The sequence below is a fragment of the Dromaius novaehollandiae genome, chromosome 11 (assembly GCF_036370855.1).
Source record: "Dromaius novaehollandiae isolate bDroNov1 chromosome 11, bDroNov1.hap1, whole genome shotgun sequence".
Lineage (NCBI taxonomy): Eukaryota > Metazoa > Chordata > Aves > Casuariiformes > Dromaiidae > Dromaius > Dromaius novaehollandiae.
The window spans coordinates 20,544,671-20,570,378 of NC_088108.1; the positions used below are offsets into that span (position 1 = coordinate 20,544,671).

At 47.5% G+C, this 25,708-nt stretch overlaps 2 protein-coding genes across 2 annotated transcripts in view; one reads left to right on the plus strand and one right to left on the minus strand.

Moving 5' to 3' along the window:
* The window catches only part of MCF2 (MCF.2 cell line derived transforming sequence), a 59,512-nt gene extending 51,852 nt beyond the window's left edge, over positions 1 to 7,660 (plus strand). Inside the window, exons 29-30 of the mRNA XM_064518313.1 lie at positions 686 to 786; positions 5,734 to 7,660. Of these exons, the coding sequence (XP_064374383.1) occupies positions 686 to 786; positions 5,734 to 5,774 (142 nt within the window). The 3' untranslated portion in view covers positions 5,775 to 7,660. The remainder of the gene's footprint in view (positions 1 to 685; positions 787 to 5,733) is intronic.
* A 398-nt stretch (positions 7,661 to 8,058) lies between these two features.
* Positions 8,059 to 24,600, minus strand: F9 (coagulation factor IX). Its single transcript, XM_026111030.2, has 8 exons — positions 24,478 to 24,600; positions 21,609 to 21,772; positions 21,259 to 21,283; positions 19,302 to 19,415; positions 17,497 to 17,625; positions 15,106 to 15,344; positions 11,930 to 12,047; positions 8,059 to 8,805 (listed from the first exon to the last, which is right to left on the minus strand). The coding sequence occupies exons 1-8, from the start codon at positions 24,542 to 24,544 to the stop codon at positions 8,258 to 8,260; spliced, it is 1,404 nt and encodes a 467-aa protein (XP_025966815.1). The 5' UTR covers positions 24,545 to 24,600; the 3' UTR covers positions 8,059 to 8,257.
* Between the last annotated feature and the right edge of the window lie 1,108 nt (positions 24,601 to 25,708).

Sequence of the window (25,708 nt, forward strand, 5' to 3'; positions counted from 1 at the left end):
CGTGCTTTGAGGGAAATTCTGTCTGTTGCTAGCAAAAGCAATATATCAAGTGTCACAGTTTTGCTGACTGCTCACCACTTCTCTTGCCAGTTTTGGCCAGTGCCAGGCATCTATTTCTCACACCCAAATTTTTTGTTTGGGCAGACTTCACTGCACGAGTGAGACTGTTTGAGGCATGTCATTTATGAGTATGAGTATTTCCAGCTGCCTAAATCCTGGCTTGGGTTTACTTACAGCACCCTGGCTAGATTCATCCCACCTGAGCCTAGATATGCAGCAGAGATGCTTAAGTGAGGAGAGTAATTGCCCTTGACTCTATCTGTAGTCAATGGAGAAAAACAGGCTCCTCTTGAGAGCAGTGTAGATCTCGGGCAGGATAATTCATGCTCTGGAGAGTCCTGTTCCTCTACGTTGACTAGACAGGGACCCGAGGCAACTGTGCTCTTAATGTAAGGTTTTAATTAGGTGCCTAAATTTAGGTGGGAGGAATACTTAAATGCATGCATAGCTCTTATTAAAATGCTTCCCTGATTTGAACAAATTGTCGGTCGTGCAATTGCGTAGGGTGTGCCTGCTGCTGATATAAAACTGCTCGTGGGTTGGTTGGTTGGTTTGTTTTGTGTGTGCTTTTTCTTTTTTCTTTCTTTTTTTTTTTTTTTTTTACTATTACCATTGTCATTCAAAGGTTGGTGAAAAACCTAAACAGAAGAAAAGAAGGCTGGGTTCCTGTCCACAGTCTGCAGATAGTGGTTGGTGACTGTAGGTTTCGGAATGCCAAAGTTGCAGGTATCATATAATATGCATAGGAGAAATATTTCAGAACTTGAATCAGGTCTCTTAAGCCATGGCTTGCATTATGCCTGATGTACCCAATCTGGCTGTGCATGCCTCAGCAGAAAAAAAAGAAAGCTGTTACTCCAAAAAGCCTGCAAAAGTAGTAAATTAAGCTACTGCTTTTTTTTTTGTTAACACCTTAAGACTTTCCTGTTACTTTAGCCATTAGTAAATTAAAAATGAGTATTTAATAATGTAGATTTTATTGCAAGAGCACTGGGTACAAGATCTGGGAGAAGAGACGGAGTCTGTGGTCAGGGATTCCTGTGACTGTTTTGCCTGCTCGCTGCCGTAGTTCAAACCCCAGGTGAATAGAAAGTACCTAGGCACAATCTTCTCATGCTGCCGAAGACATCGAGGCCTGATCCAAAGCCCTCTAAAGGCAATACTTCCTTTTCTGCGCCCGACCTTTGGGTCTAGCCCATTTGTGCCAAGCCTCACTCTTGCACTCATTGCTGACTACTGCAGGTCCATTGATTAATCTATCATTAGAATAAATGTAAACAGTTTACCAGGTTTCACTGAAAGGCTTCTAGCCTCAAAAATCATCTCTCTCATTTTCTACACATAAATGTAGATAGAAATAGATTGAGAAGTGTAACCGATGACACAAGAAAATGCCTTAAGAGCAGCCTGTCACCCTTGCCGTGTATTTGGTATCACCACTCCACGTGTTGCCTCATCGCCGTGCCATCCGCTGGAAACAGGAGACTGAGGGCTGCAGCTGGGGCAGCTCAGAAAAAAACAGAGAAAAACCACTAGGTTTAGTCCATTTTAAAAGAAAGAAGAATCCACCAATTATGAAAATATGAACAAAAATTTTGCCAGTAGATTTCCTTTTAAATACTTCCATTTTGTCCAAATCTACTGTTTTGATTAATTTTGTGAAAGACTTAAAATTCCGGTGAGCTCTTATCACAAAACACTGATGGTTTTTCAGTATTTTTCAGTAAAATCCTTGCTATGGGCAGAGGTAGTGTTTATTCCCTTGGTTGCAGGACATCCAAATTTCACAGATTTAAGGTTTTCCGATTTTACCTCTGGGACAGCTTGCAGGGGTCCAACAGCAGCTAAACGCAGTTGAGAGGATTCACTTTGACGTGTTTGAACCTTGGGGTGCGATGCGTTGGTTTGGTCAGAAAGTCTGGTAGTCGGATCTCTTTGTGTGCTGGACCACAACCTGTGCTGGAAGTTTCTCCAGCTGTAAACACATCCTAAAAACAGGGTGCTGGTAAACTTTAAACATTGATTTACTTTGTCAGTGGTTATATGCCCCAGATCCTAGAGACTTACAACTCCAGGGTGGTTTATAAAGCCACTGAGTACAAGCTAGGAAGAACTTCCAAGGGAAAAATACAGAAAGCTCCTCCTGGAAGTCTCAGACCACTGCCCAGATGCTTTGCAGTTGTGTTGCCAGGGTCTAGTAGCAGCACTGAGCCTTTATTTTCCCTGCTAAGATTAACTCTGTTCTTTTTCTCTATTGCTGATTACGTATGGAGTTTCTAATTTTACATGCACTTTAGGCAATATTGTAGGATGATGTAGGCTGTTTCCTTACCAGTTTGGTTTTACCCATTCCTAGAGCTTTTCCAGTGATGTGTCTTTAGAGCCAGAACGCACTCACACTCTGAAAATCGCTTTTCAAGCAGGACCTTTGTATTCAGCAACTCTTATTTCCTCTGTGCATTGGTCATTTTATACTGCGGTTGGTTTTATAGCACCAGCTGCTCTGGGGAAGTGGTCTGGATCGTGCTCTGGGTTCTGCTGCTTCAGAAGATGGGGCTCTTGCTCCGGTGCTGCAAGAGATACCTCTGCCCAGTATCAACCTGTGCAGGGACAGGCCAGTCCTGAAATAGCAGTGACAGAATTTGGCACTAGCGATGCAGGGGCAGGCAGGAGCACCGCTAACCTCAGATATTCACAGCTGCCTGTGTGGAAACACTGTGTTTTGCGTGCAAGCAGGGTAAACTGGATAAATTTGATGGGGATTACCAAGAGCTTAGAGCCTGCGGAAGTCATTTTTCAGAGCTGGGTGAGACACAGAGCTGGCCCTTCACGGGGGCTAGCACCTCCGTTGCTGCTTGGCCCAGGTCCTCATAATGAATTAAAAACGTGTCTGCAATCACAGAATTTCACAACCAGAACTCAGAAAAATCTGGGAATTTATTATTTCAGTGAAAAGCCTTTGTGCCCAGGAGCACTTACAACTGGATGGATGAAATGGTTCCCTTGCCTTGACATTTTTTCTTAGATTTAAACTGTGGCTCCAAACAAAAACCTTCTGCCTCAGGGTGGCTGCTTTCTTCAGCCTAACAAGCTATTCCTCTCCCCACCTGCTAGTTGTTCCTGTGTTGGGTCAGTACAACGCAGAGTAAGTTGTAGGGAATTTTCTTTGGCTGATTTTAAGTTACCAGATACATTCTTGGTAAATATCTCACCACACTACCAGTACCAGCTTTGCAAATACACTGTCCTGCACCAGGCCTGCCAAGGGAGAGCCTGTGCGCAAAACACACTTAAAATATCCAAAGGAATCCAGAGATGGTGTTTCTTACTTTACTTGTCTGGTTGCATAGGTAGCTTGTCTCATAGATGAGTGGCTACTATTGGCCATGCCATGTATATGTTTATAAAGCAAGTATTTTGGTCCTAGTCTTCCACTCCAAAGATGGGGGGAAAATCCTTATTAAACCTTACATAAATCTTGGCCTGGATATAAGCCAGGAGGTATTTTGGGGGAAGATGACTGACTTGGAGGTCATTTTGAAAAGCACCATTTTTGAAAAACAACCCTCTGGTGTGCTACATTTCCCTACACTGGCTATAACTTCTGAGATTGATCCTTGCTTCTTTCTTCCTGATGGATTCATTCTACCTCCTGTGGAAGTCCATGGTGGATTTTCTAATTTGTGTGCCATAGAAATTGTTCTGTATCGCAGGTCAGAATGTGCAAAGCTCAAAATGAAATGGGTTTGGTGAGGACAAGAAAAAGCAATGTTCAGAAGACAGCTACTGCTAAGATTTAACCATGTGTTGCTGGTTTACGATGCCCTTGCTAAAGTGGTCAGGTGGTGCCAGTCAACTGGCTTGACTTTTTTATGAATTAACAAGGAATAGCTGCCTGTGTGAGAAGCACATCTCTAGGAAGGTTAGCGTTGCATTATTATGATCCAAGCTCCTTTTCCACAGTGGGGCAGGAACCAAAATGTTTTTGCAAGTCCCCTGGTGGCTAATACACCAAAGATTGTGCACTCCTGTGACTTACAGACCCGGCAGCGCCTGTGTGAGGGCAGGAAAAGCCACGTCCTCTCTCAGCCGTGACGTAGCACCCAGGTCGTCACAAGCTGAGAACTGGGACGGCAGAAATGTGGCCCTTGCCGTGCCGTCAAAGCAGACACGTGACTTGTTTTCGCTTCAGAGACACAGTGCTTGTGCCAGGACACAGCGCAGCCTCCCCTCAAACTGAGCTCAAGCCCTTTCTCTTCTCTGTTTGCTCAGAAGTGGTAAACAAATACAGGGAAAAGGAAAAAATTTTGCTCACTCCAGAAACTTCACTTCTGGGCAAAATGAGGCCAATGCATTTTCAGCCTTTTTTGCCTGACCTTTAAAAGCCAGGCAGAGAGAAGGGCAAGTTTCAGGTTTCCGCTCGCTGGGCGAAGGTTGTGTGAAACTCATTTCTATTAGAGGGAGCCTGTGTGTGTGAAATAGAGTAATTAGAATAAAAAATGGATTCAAATGAAGAATGGAAACAGTATTGAAAGCCTCTGCTTATTAGATTATATAAGTTAATGCAGCATTGCTACAAATTTTGCATCCTTTTAAGCATCAGGGGAGTTTTATGGCAGAATTTTATTTGAGCCCCAGACCCAAGGAGTGCTGCACATCCAGGAGGCTCCTGGCCAGGGCGGACGCACCCACCCACTTGTTTGGCCGAGGATGCAGGCAGCCATGACCCTGCCGCTGGTCAGGCTGCAGATTCCTGCTCCTCCTTCCTACCACCAGGCCTAATCCTAATTTTGTTTAAGACCCCATTTGGTGATTTGTCTCTTCCAAGCCTTCGGGGTGAGCGCGAGTACTCTGCATGCAGTAACATGGAGCAAAGCACTCTCCCATCCAATAGTTCCCGGAGGACCGAGCTTGCACGTCATCTGGTCCTGCTGGCCACCAGTGCCATGCGATGGATCGTTGCAGACTAGGGTGGGTGTTGCTGGTCTAAATGCACAGCTTCTCGGTCTCATTAGGGATCATCTTCTTGACTACTGTGAGCTTGAGGCAACGTTTGCGTGGCAGCCTGGGCCACCTGGTTTGAATTTGCCTGGTAGTTGCTTGGACTCCAGAGCTCTTGCAGGCTGGTGTGAGCATGTTAGCTGAAACATGCAAGTTTTGTATAAGTCCTGTTTAAAATGCCACTTGTAGTTTTGCAGATGTAGCACGGCTGTTTGCACTATTACTCATGCACTTTAACAGTTGCAGCAACAGGCTTTCATATTTATACGAGCAGAATTATTATGCAGGGGCCATTAAAAGTAATGTAGATTTTTTGCCTTTGAAACATAAAGCAGGGTCAATTTTTACAACCTGAGCCGCCAGTCAGCTTCGTAGAACAGCTATTTTGTAACTGTGCATAAAAAACATTTTGAGCCTGACAAAATAGTAAGTCTAGGGACAATACCAGCTGGCTGCATTGTGGTAATCAAGTGATATATCATGGAAATGTGTCAAACCTTGTGGTCCTCCTTTAGGCAAGGCTCTCGCTGAAGCTAATGGGAGTTCAGCTTTGTGAGGAACCACGGGAGTGCACTTTTTTTATGTTGTACAAAAGTTACATGATTACAGGGAAGAATGTATGTCTTGGAATAAGATGCTTTAATATTAACATCATTCTTCATTACTTTATAGATGCTGCCCTGTGTAACACAAGAAAGTTTAGTTCCCCTTGAATTAAGGGTGAACCAGTAGCATCCTATTTTTGATGCTCTTTGGAAGCTTTCAACTAAGTGTTACAGAGAAATAGCACAATAGTTGGAGTTGTCCTGTACTATTCATCACATTCACAGAACTCCACAGCTTCATCTGCACTCAACGGGACCGGGGTCCTGAGCAGCTTCTCATAGTCATAAAGGAAGCCATCCTCTGCTCTTTCTTTTTATTTAATTTTTTTTCCCTATGGAAAGTACAGTATTTTATTATTTTTACCTGCTGTTTTTCCATGACATCCATCACGTTTCCATCAGCGAAGTACACTACGGTTTCCTGACACTTTGTTTAGATGCTTGAAATTTCCTCTACAGGTTGAAGGCTTTATCTACTTATTAGCTGACAACTGTTGAAGTTGATTGCAAATAAAAGAGTTGAGTTTTGGTAAGCCAAAAAAACAAAGAAGCTGTATGTCCTGCTTAATTGATTTTATGGATGGATTTTTCTTAAAAATCTACTTCAGCCGTGTGAATGTGTTGTTCTGTAAGAGCATCATCTGGCTGACTCACATGTGGAGATGCAATAATGCTGAAGATCCTCTTTTTGCACTTAGGGTCTGATTCCAGCTCGCTGCAGTCAGTCCCATTGTTTTCAGTGAGGTTTGGATCAGGTCAAACTGACAACTCAGGGTTGTCGTGAATCACTTTAGGGTCCCAAAGTGTTCCAAGGCTACAACCTGTATCTAGCAAGTGTTGAAGTTTACATTAAATGTATGTACTTTTGGAACATGTGCCATAAATGGAAGTTAAATGTCCATGTTTGCACTAAGGATGTTCTTGATAAGACTGTACTTTTCAGCATCTTTAATGATAATGTATCTATTGAATTTTTGAGGAAGAAAAAGAATATTGAACATTCATAATTTAATTTTGTGTTTCTTTGTCTAGCTTTGCTTTTGTAGTACATAGGTACAGGTGGTTTGACTTCTAAACAGATGTGTACAAAAAGCATCTGACTGTTGAAAACAGGGTTAATAGTATGCATGCGGTAGTGAATTTGCTCTGTCCCGTCTAAATGAAATGTTTTCTACTCTGGACAAACGGGGGACCTTTATGATCTGGCTTTGATTTGTGACCCACGAATTCTTAGTTGGAGTACCAACTTGTTATGTTAAAACATACTGGAGGGGGTTTTTGGGGGGGGGGGGTGACCATTTTTGTACAGAGGAATTGTCGAACTACTTCATGGCTCTTGTGGCCTGGTAGGTTGACTACCACGCTGCCCTACAGCTGTGGGCATTTCCCCAATCCGTGTGGTCAGGACTATGGGTAACCCTCCTACATCGTCAAAAATGTGACCAGCTGAGTGTGAACTGAGCATCACTGCACATCCTAGAAAGCTCCCGGTATTGTTCAATCACTGGAATCATACCGGGAAGGTTTTAAGTCACTGAAGTATATTTCTGTCTATTTTAAAGTTGGTCATGATGCGTTTGCTAGGTGGAAAAATAGGATTCTCTTATGTTACTATTGGGGCTGTTTATAGTGGCAACAATTCTTGTGGTAACAGTACACATTTTGAGGTACAAATGTAAATATTCGTCTCAAACATAGCACACGTTGCATATTAAAATGGTTTTAATCTTTTTTGTCCTCCATGGTTTTAAATCTAAGCTTTTATTAATTTATGAGGTGGATTGGTTCTGCAAATCTGAATGTACAGTCTTAGATTTTTAACATTTGAAACTTTGCACACTCCATGTTATGTTACCTTAAGTATGCTGTTCAACTAGGCTCTTCATGTACATGGTATTATAAATTACAGTGGAGAATTTTCTCTGACTGCGGGTTTAAATGAACTACATTGTATATGTACCTGTAAAAAATTGTGTTAAATCTATATTTAAAGATTAAAAAGTTGTTAAATAAATCCGCATGAGACTGTGCAATTCTGTCTAAAGGCATTGCATGACAGTTCTGAAGAGCTTTGTTGGTTGGTTGGCTTGCTGTGGGCCCTGGGGTGTCCCATGCCTTCTGCTCCAAGGGGCAGGTGCTCCTGGGGCCCCGAGGGAGGAGGCTCAGCAGTGGGGCTGGTCGCTCGCCCATCCCGCGTCTCCCTGCGCCCCTCCGAGCGAGCGTGAGCACGGCTTTCCCGGCCCGCGGCGTTGCTCGGCCGCGCAGGGGACCCGCTGGCCAGGGCACGTGCGAGCCGTGCCCGCGCTTGGCCGCACCAGCCTCCGCGCTTGGGGCTTTGGAGACTTACCTGGTGGTCTCGGCGGGGGGCAGTGGGTTAATGAATGCAGTCAGGTGTAATTAAAAAGGCTTTTTATTTTCTTATTACCCCGTTTACGCTGGATTCTCTCAACTTTTGTCTTCCAAGCGCAAAAATTAGTCCATTTGGAAATGTTTATTAAAATGCAACGATTTCTGGAAAAACACACGCGCATTGCTACGGTCCTGCTTCAACTAGCCAGTCCATCCCGCCACGTGGCTTGGTTTTGCGTTGCTCAAGCAAGCCTCGTGGTGTCCTTGATCCACTTGATGTACTTGGAGACCCTGGTGTAGATGCCGTATTTGCCGGGCTTTGCACACTCTTCGCCCCAGCTGGTCACTCCGGTGAGGAACCAGGTCCCCTCGATTTCCGTGGCATAGGGCCCGCCGCTGTCGCCCCCGCAGGTGTCCCTGCCGCCGGACGAGAAGCCGGCGCAGAACATGTTCTGCAGGATGCTGATGGAGGTGCTCTTGAGGCAGGTTGGCCGGTCGACGAAGGGCACCTTGAGCACCTGGAGGATGGTGGCGGGGCGGCCGCGGTAGAGCACGCTGCCCCAGCCGCTGACGGTGCCCAGGCCGTGCTTCAGCAGCGCGTTGGTGAACTCCCTGCTGCCGACGCAGATGGGGGTGACGTAGCTGTTGAAGCTCAGCGGCTTCTCCAGCTCCAGCAGGGCGATGTCGTTGTGGTGCTTGTTGAGCGTGGCGTTGTACGTGGGGTGCGGGATGATCCGCGCCACCCGCCGCCGCTGCTCTGTGTGGTCCTCGGCGTTCGTGTTGTACTCGCCTGCGGAGAGAGATGCAGCCTGGGGGGTGGGCAATTCCTTGGCACGGGTAGCCCACGGGAGAGCCACTGCGGCTCGGCCAGGAACCCCGGGGCTGCTCGGCCGGGCGATGCCACCCAAGAGATCACCGGCAGGCAAAGGGGCGGCTCTGCCTTCTGCTTCTCTGCGGTTTGCACATGGACTTGGCGCTGCAACCGGTCATCACCCAGGTTGCTGCCGTGCTGTGCTCTGCTTTGCCCTGGTTTCAGAGCGCTTTGGAGGTTGCCCTGTGATGCGGTCCCCTCTCTACCCCTCAGCCTTAAGGAACTGAGTTCCCAACTGCTGAGCCTAAAACCAAGGAGATATGGGCCAGTCTAATGGTGAATGCCCCTGCGCGCGGCAGCGAGCGTGACGGCGGGCCGGGGAGTGTGGGTCCTGGGCAGGCAGCGCGGGGCTCTCCCGGCACCCCCAGAAACACAGACAGGGCTCAAGGGCTCGAGTGCTTCTGCTACGGCTAGCGAGAATGTGGGGAGCCTTGGGACTGAGCAGCCTTGCAGGGACATAAGGGAGGACGGGGCCCTAGAATCGCAGGAGGAAAGGCCCTAGGAACAGAAGTCTTCGTTACAAAAAGTAAAAATAACTGGGCAGCATAAAGGAGCCTGACTTTCTGCACAGCTGCCCCACATCTCTACCCTCTGGCTGGGGCACAAGGATTACACCGGCAGCCAAAGCATTTCTGACCCCCTCTCCCTCCCAGCACTCACCAGTGCCCCCAGTTCCTCCCCCTCAGTGAGGCTCAGCTGCATGTGATTCAAATGTGCTGCCGGCAGCTTCAGGCACGTGTGATTGAGCAGCTGCAGCCCGTTACCTCCCTCTCGGCTTGTGCAACAACAGGTAGAGGGAGAGGAAGATGTACTGTGATTGCAGGTACTTGGGGCAGCGAGCTGGTAGTGTTCAGGTTTGTCTGTAGCCTGAGCCTTGCTGCCGCTGTGACCTGGCCGTGCTGAGGGCTCACAAGCGAGATGACTTTTCCCGCGTGCTTTCTTGCAGCCCCAGAGCCACGGGGTGTATTTAACCCCTGCTGCAGTATTTCTACATGCTTTGCTGTCATCTCCAGAATATACCATCTCCTCTGAGCACCATCCGCAGCGCTGCCGGCCCTAGCAGTGTCCTGTGCCTGCGGCAGCCGCTGCCGGGAGCGGAGCGGAGCCAGGCGAGAGAGGTGAGGCAGCTCGCTACGTTCGTGTTAGTGCTGTCGCCTGGCGCAGGCGGTTTTGGTGCCTGGTGCTGCTGATGTGCTCTGCGAGGGGGTTTTGCAGCATGATGGGGATGTCAGCTTCCTTGCGGGCCGTGTTGCTACAGTGTAAATGCAAAATGTGCAGGGGAGACTTTGAGAGGGTTTTTTTTTCTTTTGCTGCAGCCGCTTACTATTGTGAGGGTCCTGGAGGTATGCGTCTGCAATGGAAGTGGAGAGGCAAGGAAGGGCGGGGGGTGGGAGAGCTTCTGCCACCCCCGCTATCAATTTCTGGGCCTCCTCTGATGTTGCAAACAAAGCTGGACATCTAGCATGAACGGAGGGGAGGGAATCAGATGTTACCATGCAGCGTGCACGGTGCGGGCGCGCGTTCAACAGTCCCCGAAGCCCTGCAAAATCGGTGTGTTGCTTTCCTGACTTGCTGCCTGTCCAAAATCCTCCCCTGGAAACCCAGCTGCGCTGCAGAGCAGTGTGATGGTAGTGCCAGCAGCGCTGGCTGATAACGTACCCGAAATGGAGGGGTGTGCAACACACACAACAGAGCTTGAAACAAGAGGCAGGTTGCATGCAGATGCAGCAAACACAAAGCCTCTGCCCAGGTGGAAATGTGCTTTTCTGGAGAAAGACTGTTTTTGCACTGGGAATTTTGTACTTTCTCACATTTGCAGGCACAATGCTGGGCTTTGTGCTGGGTTTTCAAGCAAAACTGCCTGAAAGTAGATAAGAAAGAAGGCTGTGTACAAGCTGCAAGCCTCCTCCTGCCTCTGCCTGGAGAAGGGCAGCCCCGTGCCGCTTGGGTGCCGAGGGCTGGCCGGGAGGACGCACGAGCTTGGCCACATTAACGTGGGAGATCAAGGTGCGCACAGCTCCTTCCTGACGAGTTAGTTTCTGTGGAAATAAACTCAACTTTTCAAGGCTCGGGCAGAATCTCACTTTTGTCAGTAATGCACTTCCTAGTGTTCAAACGGAAAGCATGATTATTTCCTGCCTCTTTCAATACTTCTTGCATCTATAACTAACCGTATCAGTGTGCCTGCCATGCTGCATATTCACACGTGGGAGATGCTAATAATTTGGGGAAGATGTTTCTGCCGCAGCTATGAAAAACGGCACCCAAACGGTTGCCAAGGCCCTGCACTGAGCTACCAGCAGGCTGTCTGGCAGCAGCCTGAAACAGCTGGGTACCAAGAGTCAGGGGGAAGAAATATCCCTTTTCACTCCAAGATAGATTTGTTTTGTGAAGTAGCACCATCACTTGCCGTGTGGGCGGGCCAGCTTGCCCCTGTCTAACTCCCCCAAGACCCTGCTAGGAAAGCACGCTTTCCCACATACCAGCCCGATTCCTCTATTTTGAGCCATAAATGCTATTTTCTACAGAAGTTAAGAGCAAAACTGGTCACCATCTCCTCATAAAGAATTAGTCAGGTTGCTGGTGCCTGTTCTTGCATCAGCCGCATAAAGCCATTCTGGAGTTGTGTGAAAACTCAGCGCGACACCAACAAGAGCAGAAATCCCAAGCGAGGCCCTATGTGGCCAGCAGAGCTAAAACTGCATCACGCAGGCTCACGGAGTGGGGTCTTCGCTGGAGCCACCTGGGCTTTTAAGAGCCCTGGGGTTCCTGCTACCTCCGGTAAAATTGCCGGCGGTCAGGCTGAGCTGTGGTTTGCAACATGGACCACTGGTCCTTGCCATTGGGACGGAGGCCAGACCCCAGCGACTGCTCCTCCCGGAGCAGGTGCCTAGCTGGAGCCCCCGATCCTGCCGGTGCTGCGGGGCTTGGGGCTGCCCTTGTGCCGCGCTGCTCCGTGCCGGCAGCCAGCCCGGCGATGCCGGGTCTCTGGGCTCAGCGGCCCCATCCAGCTCCCTCTGCCGCCACCGCCGGAGGTGCTCACCCGCCACAGCAGTCACGTTGTCGCCCGGCTGCAGGCAGTGCGCGGCCGTCACGACCCACTTCTCGTTGATGATGGACCCGCCGCAGAAGCCCACATCGAGGCTGTTCACCAGGTAGACCTGCAGGAGCAGAAGGAAATCTGAGCTGCAGAAGTCAGTGGGGAAGAAGGTATGGCAGTTTTGGTTAGCTGGAGGAGGGGTTGTGTTCAGGTAGCATGGGTTCAGGGCAGGCGCTGGTTTTATGGTATACCGGGAGCCCTTCCTCGAGGAGTACTGGACTCTCCCACCTCACCAGGTCTGCCGTAAAGGGCTACCATGATTGCCCTACGGATGGCCTAATGTCCAGGTAGAGGACTTTCCCATCAGGCTGGGATGATGGGCAGCCCACTGGCTGCAAACCTCAGACCAAAATTCGGAGCTTCTGACATACAAGCACTTCCATATGTACCTTCTGAAAGTATTTTGCCAGTGACCAGTAAAACTAAGATCAAGACCTGAACTATCCATTTCCTTTGGGCATCTATTGGCACTCACAGGGCACATGCCAGTACATCCCTTATCTTAAAACTTATTTTCAAACCAAATTGATAAACTGACTCAGTGGATTGTATTTAGAAGAAGGATTTCTGCTATAATTCACCCATTTTGTTCTTTCAGGGCAACATAGCTTGTCACTGGCTATCCACTTCATACTTTACACATACTTACTTGTTTGATGCCTTGTTAGACAGTGAAAGCTGAGTTTTAAGTGTGACTGATCAGTGTTCATAATGAAGAAAACCGAGCTTGCGTACCGTAACTGGAGCTTCTCTGCGATTACAAACAAGTCGCTACCTGGTGTCCTGTGGGTGCCTTCATGAAGTGCTCAGTCTCTTTTGCACAGAGAAAAGTGATCTGACCATATTAATGTCAGCGAGGCTTTGTTTCGCTGGAGCTGGCCCTGAGCCTGCGCCAGCACCGGCCGCCCCAGCAGCTAGCCACAGGATGGCAGCACAGATTGGAAATTGCAGCTGCAGCTTGCTGAGCTGCCAGGCTGCAAAAACGGGGACCTGGTCTTAAAGGATGCTTAATACGGATTGGGGAGGGACCCGAAACCCGCACCAGGATGTCCTCAAGGTATGAAGGAGCTCAGAGGCAGTCTGAACTGCAGGGATAGCTCCTGTGCTCACCAGTGTTGTCTTGCACTGTTAACTTCCTCTCACATTAACTTCTCTGTTGCTCTTCAGTGGGTTCGGGCCAGGGGGCAGAGGAACATGCAAGCCCACAAATTCTTATATGGAGTTTGGGAAGTCTCTGCAGTTGCCCAAGTTGCCAGCAGCTGTCTGCAGTTTTGCACTCAGTCTCCTGCCTTACATAGCTAGGGGGAAGGGGGGGGGGGGGCGGGTCTTGTTATTTTTTTACTTAATGCTACCTCCATCTGGTAACTGCCAGAGGCCTCTCCTCCAGCTGCAGCTATGGCAGCTTTTCTCCTCCTATCTGCTCTCTTTCCTGCTTGCTGGATTCAGTGATTCAGTCACTTTCATATGGGTGGGAGAAGGAAATACAGAATAAAGAGCTTTTTCTGGGAGCAAGCTGAAAGAGGGGAAGAGAATGAGCAACAGAGATCCTGGGTGAGGAGGTACACCCTGGATGTGACAAGACAGTGACATGGTCTACAAAACTCTCCAATGGGGTATGAGCCCCACTAGCCACCCCAAACACCAGAGGGAACCCTGCATGCCTCCAAGCCACTCTCGGGCACACTAGGAGGCTGATACCCTTCATTTGTCAGCTGACAAGAGGGAAAACCAGAATTTTGGGGAGGTTGCTTGCTATAGTAAAAGTTTCCATGAGCCACCTAGCCAGACTTGGAGGGCTTGTAGTGTACAAACTTTTTTCTTTATGGATCTACTGATTTCTCATACTCAACCTTCTGGTTCTCCAGAAGGTTCTCCTCTTGAGTCTCTGTGAATACGTGGTGGGTGCCAATGTTGTCTGTGATTTGTCCCAGGCGCACGGTGAGGAGTCTTTGCGTGGTGAGCAGCAGCGCGTGGTGGGGAGTGAGCTAGAAAGCTGTGCTCTACTGGGACAGTGATGCTGGCCTCCAAACACGGGCTTCTGGCAAACTGCCTGCTGCTGCTGCTGGCTGCACATGCCCCCAGCATGACACTGGTGTGTCTAGCTCTGAGATGGAGGGTGGATGCCTGCTCTTGACCTTTCTGCGTGCACCCCACTCATTGCTTTGCTCCCTCGGCAGACATAGAAGGACCAGCTAATTCTTCTTTGTGCCATTCATTAAAGATCATCTGCAGAGCAGTGTGTGGAAGGAGGTTTCTTTGCAGTCCCTCACCTCACCTGTGATGTCACTTTTGGTCAAGACAGTGATGACTGTGATGTCACAAGTCAGATGTGGTGTTGAATAAAGAAAGAGCAGCCAGATTTGGTAGATGTCATACAAGGACAGATCCTCTGATGATATGAATTATCATGGATCTGTTGAAACTGGTGGAGCTATAGTGATTGTGTCAGCTGAAGATCTAGATCTGTATACAAATCTTCCCTGAAAAGAAGTGAAATGGGGGAGGGGAGCAGGAACCAATTATAAATCCAATGTCCTCAGAGCGTGGTCTTGACAGGCAAAGCCAAGGCCCTATCCCAAACCTGAGGCCCATTTCTGCAAGTTGTATAACATGGCAACTCTGCTATTCCTCACTTTGGAATAGATTTGGTACCTGTGTGCAAAGGATCCCCCAAATCAGAGTCTTGAATTCAAATTATATTTCTGATTCTTTCAGAATGACTTGGCCAAAAATTGAACTGCATTCTTCCTTGCAAAGCTGTGTCTTGCAAAGCTCCCCTACCTCAGACTTTGGCTTATTCTAGGTAAGGCCATGAACTGCTCATGAATCCTGTTTCCATAAGCTCAGAAGCGGATCCTTTGTGCCCTGCCGGGTAAAGGCTGCTGTGACTCTGGCTTCTAGTTTTTTGCCAAGGTAGACCCTCAGCCAGGCAAGCTGTGGTGCTGCAGCGTAAAATCATGTACAGAAAGAAACTGTGTTCCTGTCAGACTTGAAATTCATTGCTAAACTAACCACAGAGACAGACTTCAAGTAAGTAGGAGTAAGATGATCCTGCATTCAGCAGGGATAAACAAAAGCTATTGTTGGGGTTACAAGAGAGTCGCAGAAAGAGCCAGTACCTGCCAGGGCACCTCGCCTTTCATGCTGTCTGATCCACCAACAACCCGGGTGCCCGTCTTAATTATTGGTGTGATTCTCGTGGTGGCAGCTGTGGTGGTTTCGGTGACGTTGTCAAGATCCTCATCGAGAGCGTCATCAGGGTCATCAGAGGTGATGTTCCAGTGCTCAAAGCTGTTTATGGCTCGGGTGAGCTTGCTCTTTGCTTCAGGAGCCGTAATCCTGCCGCAGGGATATGGCACTGGGAGAGAAACAGTCACATTTACAGCTGGCTACGGGTAATGCTAAGAGTTACAGCAAACGAAGGGGCAGGCAAGCAGACAAATGCTGTCTCTGCGCAGCGTCCTGTTTTGGGACTGACATGGGAGACACAGGACCGTGGGCCGACTCAGGGGTTCTGCATGTGAACGGGTGCCTATGCCTTTAAACGAACTCTGATGAAAACATGTATAATTTAACTGTCTAGGGCCCAAGGTGGGATTGCAGACAATACACAAAAGCAGCAAAAGCATGAATTATTTCCATGCTTTAGAAATTAATTCTGAATAACTTTGGAAAGAAGAGCACTCATGAGAGAGAGAACATTTCTGATGGGACCCTGCGGTTGTGCCTTTATTTAGCAGGATGCTGAGGTGCATGCCTGGGAGGATTGCTGCGGTAGTCAGTGAGGCTATTTGGCTGACATTTCTACAGCAAATAACTCCAGTACAATAGAAGTCCAGTTAGGAGAGGACAGGAAATAATATCTGCCAACTTACAAATAATCCTATTTGGCACAAAGGTGAGGAAAAACATAAACTCTTCCTAGCATTGTAGATTTTCTTGGTTAATGATGATCACGTCTGTAAGCTCATTTCCAATTATCTCCTCCCATTTCTCTCCTACTCAATGTGTGCAGAATTCCTGCTAATAGTGGCAGTCAAAATAGCAAATAGCATCCGGCATTGTCTTTCATCTGAAGAGCTTTCTACAGCACTGTGCAAACAAATGTTGATGTAAAACTAGATACAATGGTGTCCCACTGAGAGTTCATGCTTTTTAAACAATCCTCTCTGAGAAGGGTTCAAGTAAGTGTTCAGCGAGGTAAAGTGCTACCTGTAAAGTTAGGCTAGGAAGCGAAGTTTTCATAGCCAACAAAAGCTAAGCTTATGCAGGAAGGGTAATCACCCAACCTGAAAGATGACCTTACTGCAAACAGTAAAGCTTTCTGGTCTAGTGAAACTGTAACAGCATGTTGGGCAATACAGGCCTTAGCTCTTAATGATCTACATTAATAGAAGGGCTCCTAGACTAAAAGACTTTCTGCGGTCATTGCTGGAAGTCAGCACTTTAAGGAGCTCAATGTGTTGCTAGCTTTAGCCCTCAGAACTTCAGAACTCACTCACATGGGTGCCTGTGCATTAGCTTAGGTGTGCAAATCTGTCACATCCAGGCATTAGGAGTAGGATAATCTCAAATCTTAAATTAGACTTAGAGGATAAAGATTTTCTCTATCTTATGTTTCCTCTGCCAGATGTTACTGTCAAGTTGCCTAGCTGTGTTGGGTTGTTGGGATTACAGTATAGTTAGAGCTCACAGAACACCCAAGGAGCGGGGTAAGGTTGGGGATGGAACGAGAACTTGTTATTCTTTTGACTGTTCTGAAGCTGCAATCCCAAACAGTCCCTTTCCCCTCTGCCACTTTATGCTGTCTTTCCATCTTGCTCCTTCAAACCACATCTAAACCATAGATTTTAATTCCTGTGGAGGATCTTTGTGTGTGTCTACACAATGATGGAACACCACCACCACAAGCTTCACTTGTCTCCACCAAACTCCAATAATTATAGATATCGCATGATGCCCAGCAATGAGATGGACCATCAGTAGGATTTCACAGGAAGAAAGATGCTCTTTCATTCTGAAAAAGCCCAGACCATTCCGGATGTAAGATTGCTACCTAAATAGTAGCTCCTACTGGAAGAACTTGGGAGTGAGCTCTGGCCGGATGTGTACCGGCACATATGCTAGCATAGCTCAGCACCATGCTGCTGTCTCCAGAAAGTTACTGACCCCCTACCTAGAATTACAGGATGGCTGTAAATGGGAGAGGAGCCTGTGTGAGTAGCCATCTGAAACGAGCAGATTGCCTTGTGCACAAATTCCTGGACACACAAGCTCCTTCTCCGCCTACCTCAGCTAAAAAAAAACAGTGCTTAGATTGCATCCTTCATGTGTGACCCTACATCTGGCATTGGGAAACTGCAGTGTCAGGCCCTTCACATTTGCGAAGCATGACAACAAGGCTGGCTTCCAAGGGGATATTGCATTTCTGTGAGATCCATTTATCTAAATCTAGGAGAAGACTTTGGAAACTTTATACCAAATCTCTTAAAAACACTGTAAGATCTAACCTGCAGGTTCACAGGACTTCCCGTCTTCGTGAAGTTTATAGCCAGTGGCACAGGAACAAACAACTTTCTGTGGTGGGTCATGCCTGCAAAAGTGCTTGCAGCCTCCATTTTTAATTGCACAAGTGAAGTCTGAAAGAAATAGAAATGAAACCCTAAATGCTCTTTGAAATACAACTGATAAAACATTTGCTGGGCCTTGGGCCTTTAGATTCAGCATATAACCAACTCTAATTGCTCTAAATGATAGAAAATGGCATTGCTTGTTTGCAACAAGTGTATCCACCTTTCAGATCACATCCCTGCTCATAACGAAGGAGCACCAGGCATCCATTTGAGAAGGCAGGGATGAAGAAACAGCCACAGGGGCACTATGAGAGGGCCTGGAGCAGCCTCCTGCCTCGCCAAGGATGGCACGAGTCCCAGCGTGATGGATGCAGTGCGATCGAAGCTGCTCAGCGCTGCAGAGCTGTCTGAAATTTGGCAGCTTGACCCTGAAGGATGCCTGCAAATATTTGGTTACAAGCCACGTGATTTCCCCACCGCTGTGCTCCTCTCCTCCCCCTGTGCTTGTTGAAATCCAGCCCAGGCAACCAGATGCTGGCAGAGAGCTCTGCTTTTCAAACGAGAGCAACCCCTCAACCCAAGGAAAAGTTTAGTCTCGGGATTATCACTGGGCTTCAAATGTTAAACCTCAGGCAAAACCATATGGTCTTCCTGACGCACCAATAAATCATGGCAGCCTTACATGACAGACTCATTTCAGCACGACTTTTCACAAAACAGGTTCTGGTGTTTGTAGTGAAACCTGAGGTGCCACAAGATTCCCGTTTTGTCGCAAGTGCGTTCTCCCACCCCGTCTCATATTCCTCTTTATGGGAACACCATCTCTTGCAGTTGGAAAACCAGTAATCCACTGACGCCCTTTTAATTCTCAGTGATTTTTCAAATAACTTCACAGTAGATTAATTCCACTCCTACTTCCTCAAGGACACCTCCCTTCCTGTAGCCATTTTAATGTCATCATTTACTATTTTTATAGAGATCCTTTTCACGCCTCACTTCTAGTGCTATTTTCGTTCCTGTCTCACTTCCATGAGAAATCTGCAATGAGACTATTTAAATTTGATGCAGCTTTGAAATGCTCTTTTTAACGTGCGCTGCTCTCCTGCCACAGCAGAAACACAACTAGAAAGAGAATCTTTTATTAGTGCAGCGAGTCTAGCACATTATGCAGGTTGCACAGCCCCTGATTATATTATAAATATGAGAGCTGAATATCCTTCTTACTTAAATTATCAGCTATTTGGTTTTCATAAACTCCTCAGCCCATCAGGAAAATATTTGCCTTTTGTTTGCCTTTAGAATCAAGGTTGCTGGTGGTAATTATGATTACGGATTTAAGAGAGTGCCATCGCAAGGAGGTCTTCAGAGCCCTCCCCTGTTCAGTGCCCCAGGCCCAGCCTTGCTAGTTTGGTGTGAGAAGGAGAAACTGCAGATATTAAACCAAAAGAACTTGAGCCTGAATCTCGGGTGAACCACGTGTATGAGCAGGCGCCTTGGCGCTTATCAGAGGTGGAGCTGGGGCTCTCCGCAGGACAAGAGAGGACGGAGGTGTCAGCTCCTGTTCCCCCGAGCGTGGATCCCGTAATCCCGCAGCCAACAGGCTGCATTTGCATGTTCATACAGTGCCTCGTAGCATGGCATAGTGTGTCTGAAACAACCCTTGAGTAAGATGAAGCTATTTATGCCCACTTTGGGATTTCAAGTCCGGCAGAACGTGCACAGAGCAAGTCCTTGGTACGTACCTATCTCACAGTTCCTTCCTTCGTACCCAGCTGGGCACCAGCACACGTAGGAACTTACTGCATCCTTGCAAATGGCTCCATTTTTGCATGGATTGGGATCACACTGATCTCCATCTTGGGAAGAAGACAAGAGAATTAACAAACAGGAACATCCACCACGGCTGATGCCCACCAAGCATTGGAGCCTTGTCCCACGCAAGCCTCCGGTTAAAGATGTGTGAGAGACAATGTGCCTTCCCTTTGTGTAATGGAAAATAAGTCAGATTGTGGCACACAACTGCAGCGTTGTGATAGCATTGGCAGCAATGCTTTACCCAAAGGCCAAACTATATACCCTGCCCTGTGTAGGTTAATACTTCCAGTTTCAGCAAAACTCTAAAATCTCCCTGATGTGACTTCTGAACGGGATCTTATGTCTTGGCTAATTTAGACAGCTGAAGTTGGAAGGTTTATTTCCTCAAGAGTGGCTATGATTTCCTAATCTGAATTATTTTAACACTCTTTGTCATTTTTCTCTGAAGATACAGGCCTGTCCCTCTGGTCTGGAGATCCCTTTAGGTATTAGGATTATGAGTCTAGGTCATTGCTCTTTCCTTTTTTCTAAGTTTTTTACTACTATGAAGTGGTGTAGATTTTTCTTTACATGTCAGGGCTTTAATTTTTACAGATGCCTATGCTTGAGAAGCTGAGGCTTTAATAAAAATGTCCAGCATTGCAAAATTGGTGATCTGGTACTTTGGAACTGTAAGTCAGCGATGTTACATTTCAGGGAAGCGAGCTTTGAAGTGGTAACACAAAGGCAAGGAAGGAGGGGAATGGATGTCATGAGGCATTTGCATCCCACCAGTAAATGTGACTGATAATGATGCACTGAGGTACAGGTGGGAATGCAAAAGGCAGCTTGCAAACAGGGACAAAATGATTTTTGTCTCGCTTGTTTGCACATGAAATTTGGGTTGTTGCTGTCTGTCGAGGGCCGCTGTGGCCCGAGACCTTGGGCATAGGTGGAGGCAGAGCTCTGCAAGGGGTGAACTCCTGTCGGCTCCATGTGTTGGGAGCAGCTTGTAAGCTGAGCAGTAAAAACAGGCACTTGGGATGGCAGGGAAATATATGGACTTTTCTTCTTATTTTTGAAGGGCTGATTGGTTACAATCACAGGGGAACAAATGCAGTGCTGAATTTCACTGGCTGGGATTTCAGAGGACAGTCATGAAATGCAAATATAACTTTTCTTTTATAGTCTGGACTGACTAATCTGAACTGTTTAAGACATTTTAGTGAGATGTCCCAATGCTTTGCCAATCTATAAAGCAATTCATTTGCCAAAATGTCCTTAAAATTAGTTTCAGATGTTTTAGGGGGCATCAAAATCTTTTTGGGAAGGAACTGAGGAGTAGTTGGGGATTGAGGTTGGAATAGATGGTGGAAGAAAAATGGGAGAAATTCAAGCGTCTGGGATCACTGGTGTGAATTGCAAACAGCTGTTTGCTATGATCATGTTGCAGCTCTGCTTCAGTACGGCATTTCCAGGGATTCACACCGTACTTGCACTAGGCTATGCTTTTTCTGGAGATCTCCACTTGAGAGCAGAGTGTTTGTGTTTGCTGGAGGGAGTGCTAATTGCTGCTCCAATGTTTTACTTCTCTGCAACAGCTAAAGCTGTAGGATGACCAGTCACACCCAGTAGTCAGCATGGACTGGGCTTGTTCTATGGGGTTTTTGCAGTTTGTTCAAAAAAACTCTTTTAAAAGGTGAGCAAATTTGGATTTGTTTTTTAACTTGGGATTTGTATACAAACAGAGCAGACCCAGGCTGGGTGGCTGCAGGATTCAGGCCACCTAACTCTGTCATAAAACATTTTCTGAATGCTGGAATACATTTGTTTCACTAAATGTCCGCTACTTATGCACCAAGAGATGATCATTATGCATTTGAACATGAAGAAGGCGGCTCTTACCAATGTATGTTTTCCAAAACTCCATCTGCAAAGCAAGAAAGAAGTTTCCATTAATTTCTCCTTTCTGGGCACTGCATGGCTGAAGTAGTCAAAAGGGATGACTCCAAAGCTGCAGTGAAAGACCTGAAGGAAAACAACTACCACAGTAATCCCAGTGGAGACCGACAAATCTTTAAGGTGGTTGCCCAGCCCGACATGGATCACGAATGAGAATCAAATGATGAGCGAGGCTGTGCCTGGCTCTGCATGTTTTCTCTTTCTGTTTGCTTCTCTGGGTCACATCGGCAAGGCTCTTCCTGGGGAGGGCTGGGGGGACCCGGTGTTTGCCATTTTGCAGCAGTGATACCCACCGTTTTCTCTGTGTTTTCAAAGACTTCTCGTGCTTCTTCGAAACTGCATTTTTCTTCTATGCATTCTCTCTCAAGGTTCCCGGGAATAACCTCTTCGAGTCGGTTTGAATTGGCCCGTTTTTGCCTGTGCAGGACTGCGTTTGCCTCCTTGTTCTCAATGAACACTGCAATTTGGAAAGAAATGGAGCTGGAGAGGGGTGCGTGCTGTCGTGCCGCATGGCTGGGACCCTCCACTCCCACGAGGCAATCCCCTCTCGTGAGTTCAGCCCCCTTGCACCATAGCCGGGGGCATTTCAGGAGCCTTCTCATCTACTTAAGCTTTCTTTGGTGCCTGATTCAAGTGCAATGCAGAGGATGAAATCTGGAGAACCTGGAGTCAAAGTGGTAGACTCCACCAGCAGAGGGCTGGGGTCATCATTGCATCCCCAAGAAGGACCACAGGCTGGGGGCAGGTGTCCACCTAGGTCACCAGTCTTTTCCCCCCACCCTGGTAATCGAGCCCTGCCTGAAGCTCACAAGCCCCATGTTAGGTTGGACAAGCTGTGCCTGCAGCATGGGGAAAGGCGTCCCGCTGGTGGAGCAGGCAGCAGCAGCAGCCTCCACGCTGTGGCCATCTCACAGGGCTTGCTCTTGGCCCACCTCTCCAAGACACCCTCCACCACTGAGAACAGGCTCCCCACTGCCCCCCAGGCAGCTATGTCCCCACTCTTAAAAAACACATTATTCACTCAGAAGAACATCTGTCTTTGCCTCCCCAGCATCTCCACCCTCCTTTAGTGGCCGTGTCCCTTTCTGTCACCAGATGGCACGGTGGAGCAGCTGTGCCTGGAGCTACTGGGGGTCACCATGAACACTGCTGCCCTGGCTCTGGGCTGGGAGAGGCCTCAGGATGCGTAGGGTTGTCCTCTGTGAGGGTTAAAGGGAGGGTGAACTCAGCCAGGTGGGCAGCGGGGGCACTTGAGAGGCAGGTACCACCCACTAGTTGTTTTCTGTGGCTAACCTGTGCTCTGGTGTGAGATCCAGTCCAAGCCTCTTCAGAGCAGTAGAGGATGGGTTTGGTTAAACTCTAATGAACTCAAATGGGACTGCTCTGGTTTGCACCATGTCGCTGATGGCATAGTCAGTCTCTTTATCTAGAGCTCTGTTTGCAAGAGACTATTCTGATTGGTTTTGCAGTGATTTTAACCATTATAAAACAAGCCTACACCTCCGCCTTTCTCATGCTCATGTGCTTTCAGTTAAAAGAGAAAGTGAGTGCCATAAAATCTGGACCTTAATCTAATTGTTTGGCAGTGGGTATTCATGGGTAAAGAACTGACCTCTGGAGAAGCTGGGCTTGTTTTAAACACCATAGCCCCCTTGGGGTAGTTGGTCCCCTCCAATCTGCGTGGTTGAGGTTCATGTGTGGGTGGAAAGCTGCTTCTCCACTGCAGCCTGCTGGTTTGCCTCCCAGTCAGGCATAAAAGACTCAAGTGGAAATGTTGGAGCAGCCTTGCTTGATGCTCCACTTTGTAACTCTGTTGGGCTCTCAGCGCACTTAGCACCCAGGGAGCTGGATGTGGGTACCAGGCACATGTGTGTGGGCAAAGCATGGCCCAGCAGTAGGGTCAGGAACTGCCTTTAGATCAGCCTACCTTCGTCCACTAGCAAAAGGGAGGCAACAGTGTTTGATCTCCTCACTTTGTCACCTTCGTTAGGCAGCATGGACATCTCTAATCATTACCTTTATCTCCTCCTCATGGAATATGCCAGGCATCTGCTGTAAGTAACCCATTAAACAGAGGGACCTCAGTTCAGTGAAAGCAGCTTTACCTCCAGTCAGAGTCCTTTAGGTGCTCTCGGTGGCCTGGCTGCATCCTGAACCAGCACGCAGCTTTCTGAGCTAAACTGGGTTTGAACTGAAGGTTGCTGGCCCCACAGGGTAATGGGCATTGGACTCATCCTGGCTAGGAACTATCCTCACCCCAAGCATTTGCTCACACATGACCTACCAACTTCTAAACCGGTATCTAAGAGTAAAAGAGATGGGTCTCTGAGCCAAGGCCTGGAGAGGAAACCTGTCCTGCCAGTCAAACATACTATTTTCTAGGAGGTACGCCTAGGTCGATGGTGGCACTAATATAATTTAGGCCCTGCTCATTTTTCATTGCTAAGCAAACTCTTTAGAAAGAGGTCCTTTTTTAAAAAAAAAACCCCGTTACTTGCAGTGTTTTAGTGGAAAGGAAAAGGCCAGCCTTGCACCAAACAAGTACTCGCACAGGATTTGAACCAGCCTCTGTTGGAACTGTTGCTGCTATAGATAAATCAGGCAGCAGCCTGCATTACTATGTGTGATTGCCCACATCCATCAACTACTCTATCTTGTCTACAGTTTTGGCTGCATTTTACGATATTTGTTAAATTCACGCTGGGTTTGGCTTTAAACAGGTCTCACGGTGGCAAATCCAATGACCATTTAACAGATCTGAGTACTTATTTGTATTCCAGGACAGTGGCGCAGCATAGTAAAGGATACGGAGGTTACTCCCCAGGAACGCTTTCCCTGTTTTCCCTTTTGTGTGGGTGCATGTCTGTTCCAAAATGGCTGAATCAAGCTCTGAAAGCTTAAAAGCTCTACAAATTTAAGAAAAAATCCCATTCTTAAAATTAATCCCTGTGACACTTTCTGCGTAAAATCACCATAAAAGCTACTATTTTATTTCCAAGAAAATACCCAGAGCTTTAGTGGGAGAAGCTATGAAATGTAGCAGTCTTACTCTGGGCTCTTGTCACTGCATAATCCGTCCCCAAGTCGAGTGACAAACTGTCCTTTCTCCTGTGACGGTAACCCCCCACCCCCAAGGACTTCCTAGGTTTTAAATGAACCCACCTTCACTTTGGGCACCAAGAAAAGCTCCCAGAAGATAAATGGAGAGTATGAGAGGGATTTTTTCCATCTTCTTCCCGCTGCCTTAACCTCCTGCTGGTGAGTTGTTCAAGTGGTGGAACTCAGTCAATAGTTCCAAAGTGCAAGCGCTTGTTTATTTACCCTGGGTAACCCTTTAAGTTAAGGTCCCCAGATGTGCCATTGCTGAGGCTGGAAATGGCAGCACGGAGGTTATTCGAGGGGGCGCGTTCCTATTCAAGACACCTATTAGGCAGCTGCAGTCCTTGGGGTCCTCATCTCCCCTGTAGGATATTACCGACATGTTCGGGGAGTTGAGCCTGGCACAAGAATAAATTAATCCAGCTTCAGTAAACCATGTCAAAGCATCGCGTTTCTCATTTCTGTCCAGTTGATATTATTGGCCCTATAAAAGTCATGGTAACATTTTTACAGGCTTTGGCATGTCCCAGGTTTCATCTCAGAACAGCCGGGACAGCTTCAGTCAAAGACGACCCTATGGGTGACACGTGCAGCCCTGGGGCAGGGCTGCGGCAAGGAGCACTGCACCATCTCATTCAAGATACCGAGTTAAAACCTAGCTCAAGTGAAGTGAGACCATCAGTCAGCTATCCAAATCTGCTGGGGCAAACCCTGGAAATGTCACAGCATTTCATAGATGTCCCCAGCTCTGCACTCAAAGCCACAGGGAAGAAACCAGTTACTTGGTGGCTTGGACAGTCCTGCCATGGACTGGTGTAGGGATCAAATCACGGCTCTGGAGCAGGCAGAGTGTCCAGGCCTCACGGACAGGGCCAGCCTTTGCCCAGGGCAGGTTCACGGTGTGCTCCTGACCTGTGCTGGGCAATGAGTGGACTAAAAGGGAGGGAAGAGAGAAGGAGGAGGAAGTGCTGGGAGGGGGGAGTGGGATTTGATCTGAGTTTGGTCTAAACCAGAAATTTTTAGCTTTTTTTTCTTCAATGAAATAGAAAAAAGCAGTGTTTCATATGAAACCATTCATGTTAATTGTGGGTTGCTTAAAACTTTTAAAACAAGCTTCTTCCTTTCCTCTGACTTTTTCTTAACTTGAAAAGCTATTTCAAGGTGAGGAGTTTCTTTTCAGAAAATGTTGAACATGGTTAAAAAAGTTTTCACTTCTGGAAGGGTCAAAATGACCCCTTTTCCCCCTTGGGGAGTGGTAGGGAAGATGGACTGAAATCATTCATCCCATTCTGGG

Excerpts from the sequence above, each read along its gene's own strand:
- F9 (XM_026111030.2), bottom strand. The coding sequence starts at position 24,544 with ATGGAAAAAATCCCTCTCATACTCTCCATTTATCTTCTGGGAGCTTTT. Across the intron at positions 17,626-19,301 it reads AGGAAGGAACTGTGAGATAG|ACTTCACTTGTGCAATTAAA; the intron begins GTACGTACCAAG and ends TATTTCTTTCAG. Across the intron at positions 12,048-15,105 it reads AAGGCGAGGTGCCCTGGCAG|GTCTACCTGGTGAACAGCCT; the intron begins GTACTGGCTCTT and ends CTGCTCCTGCAG.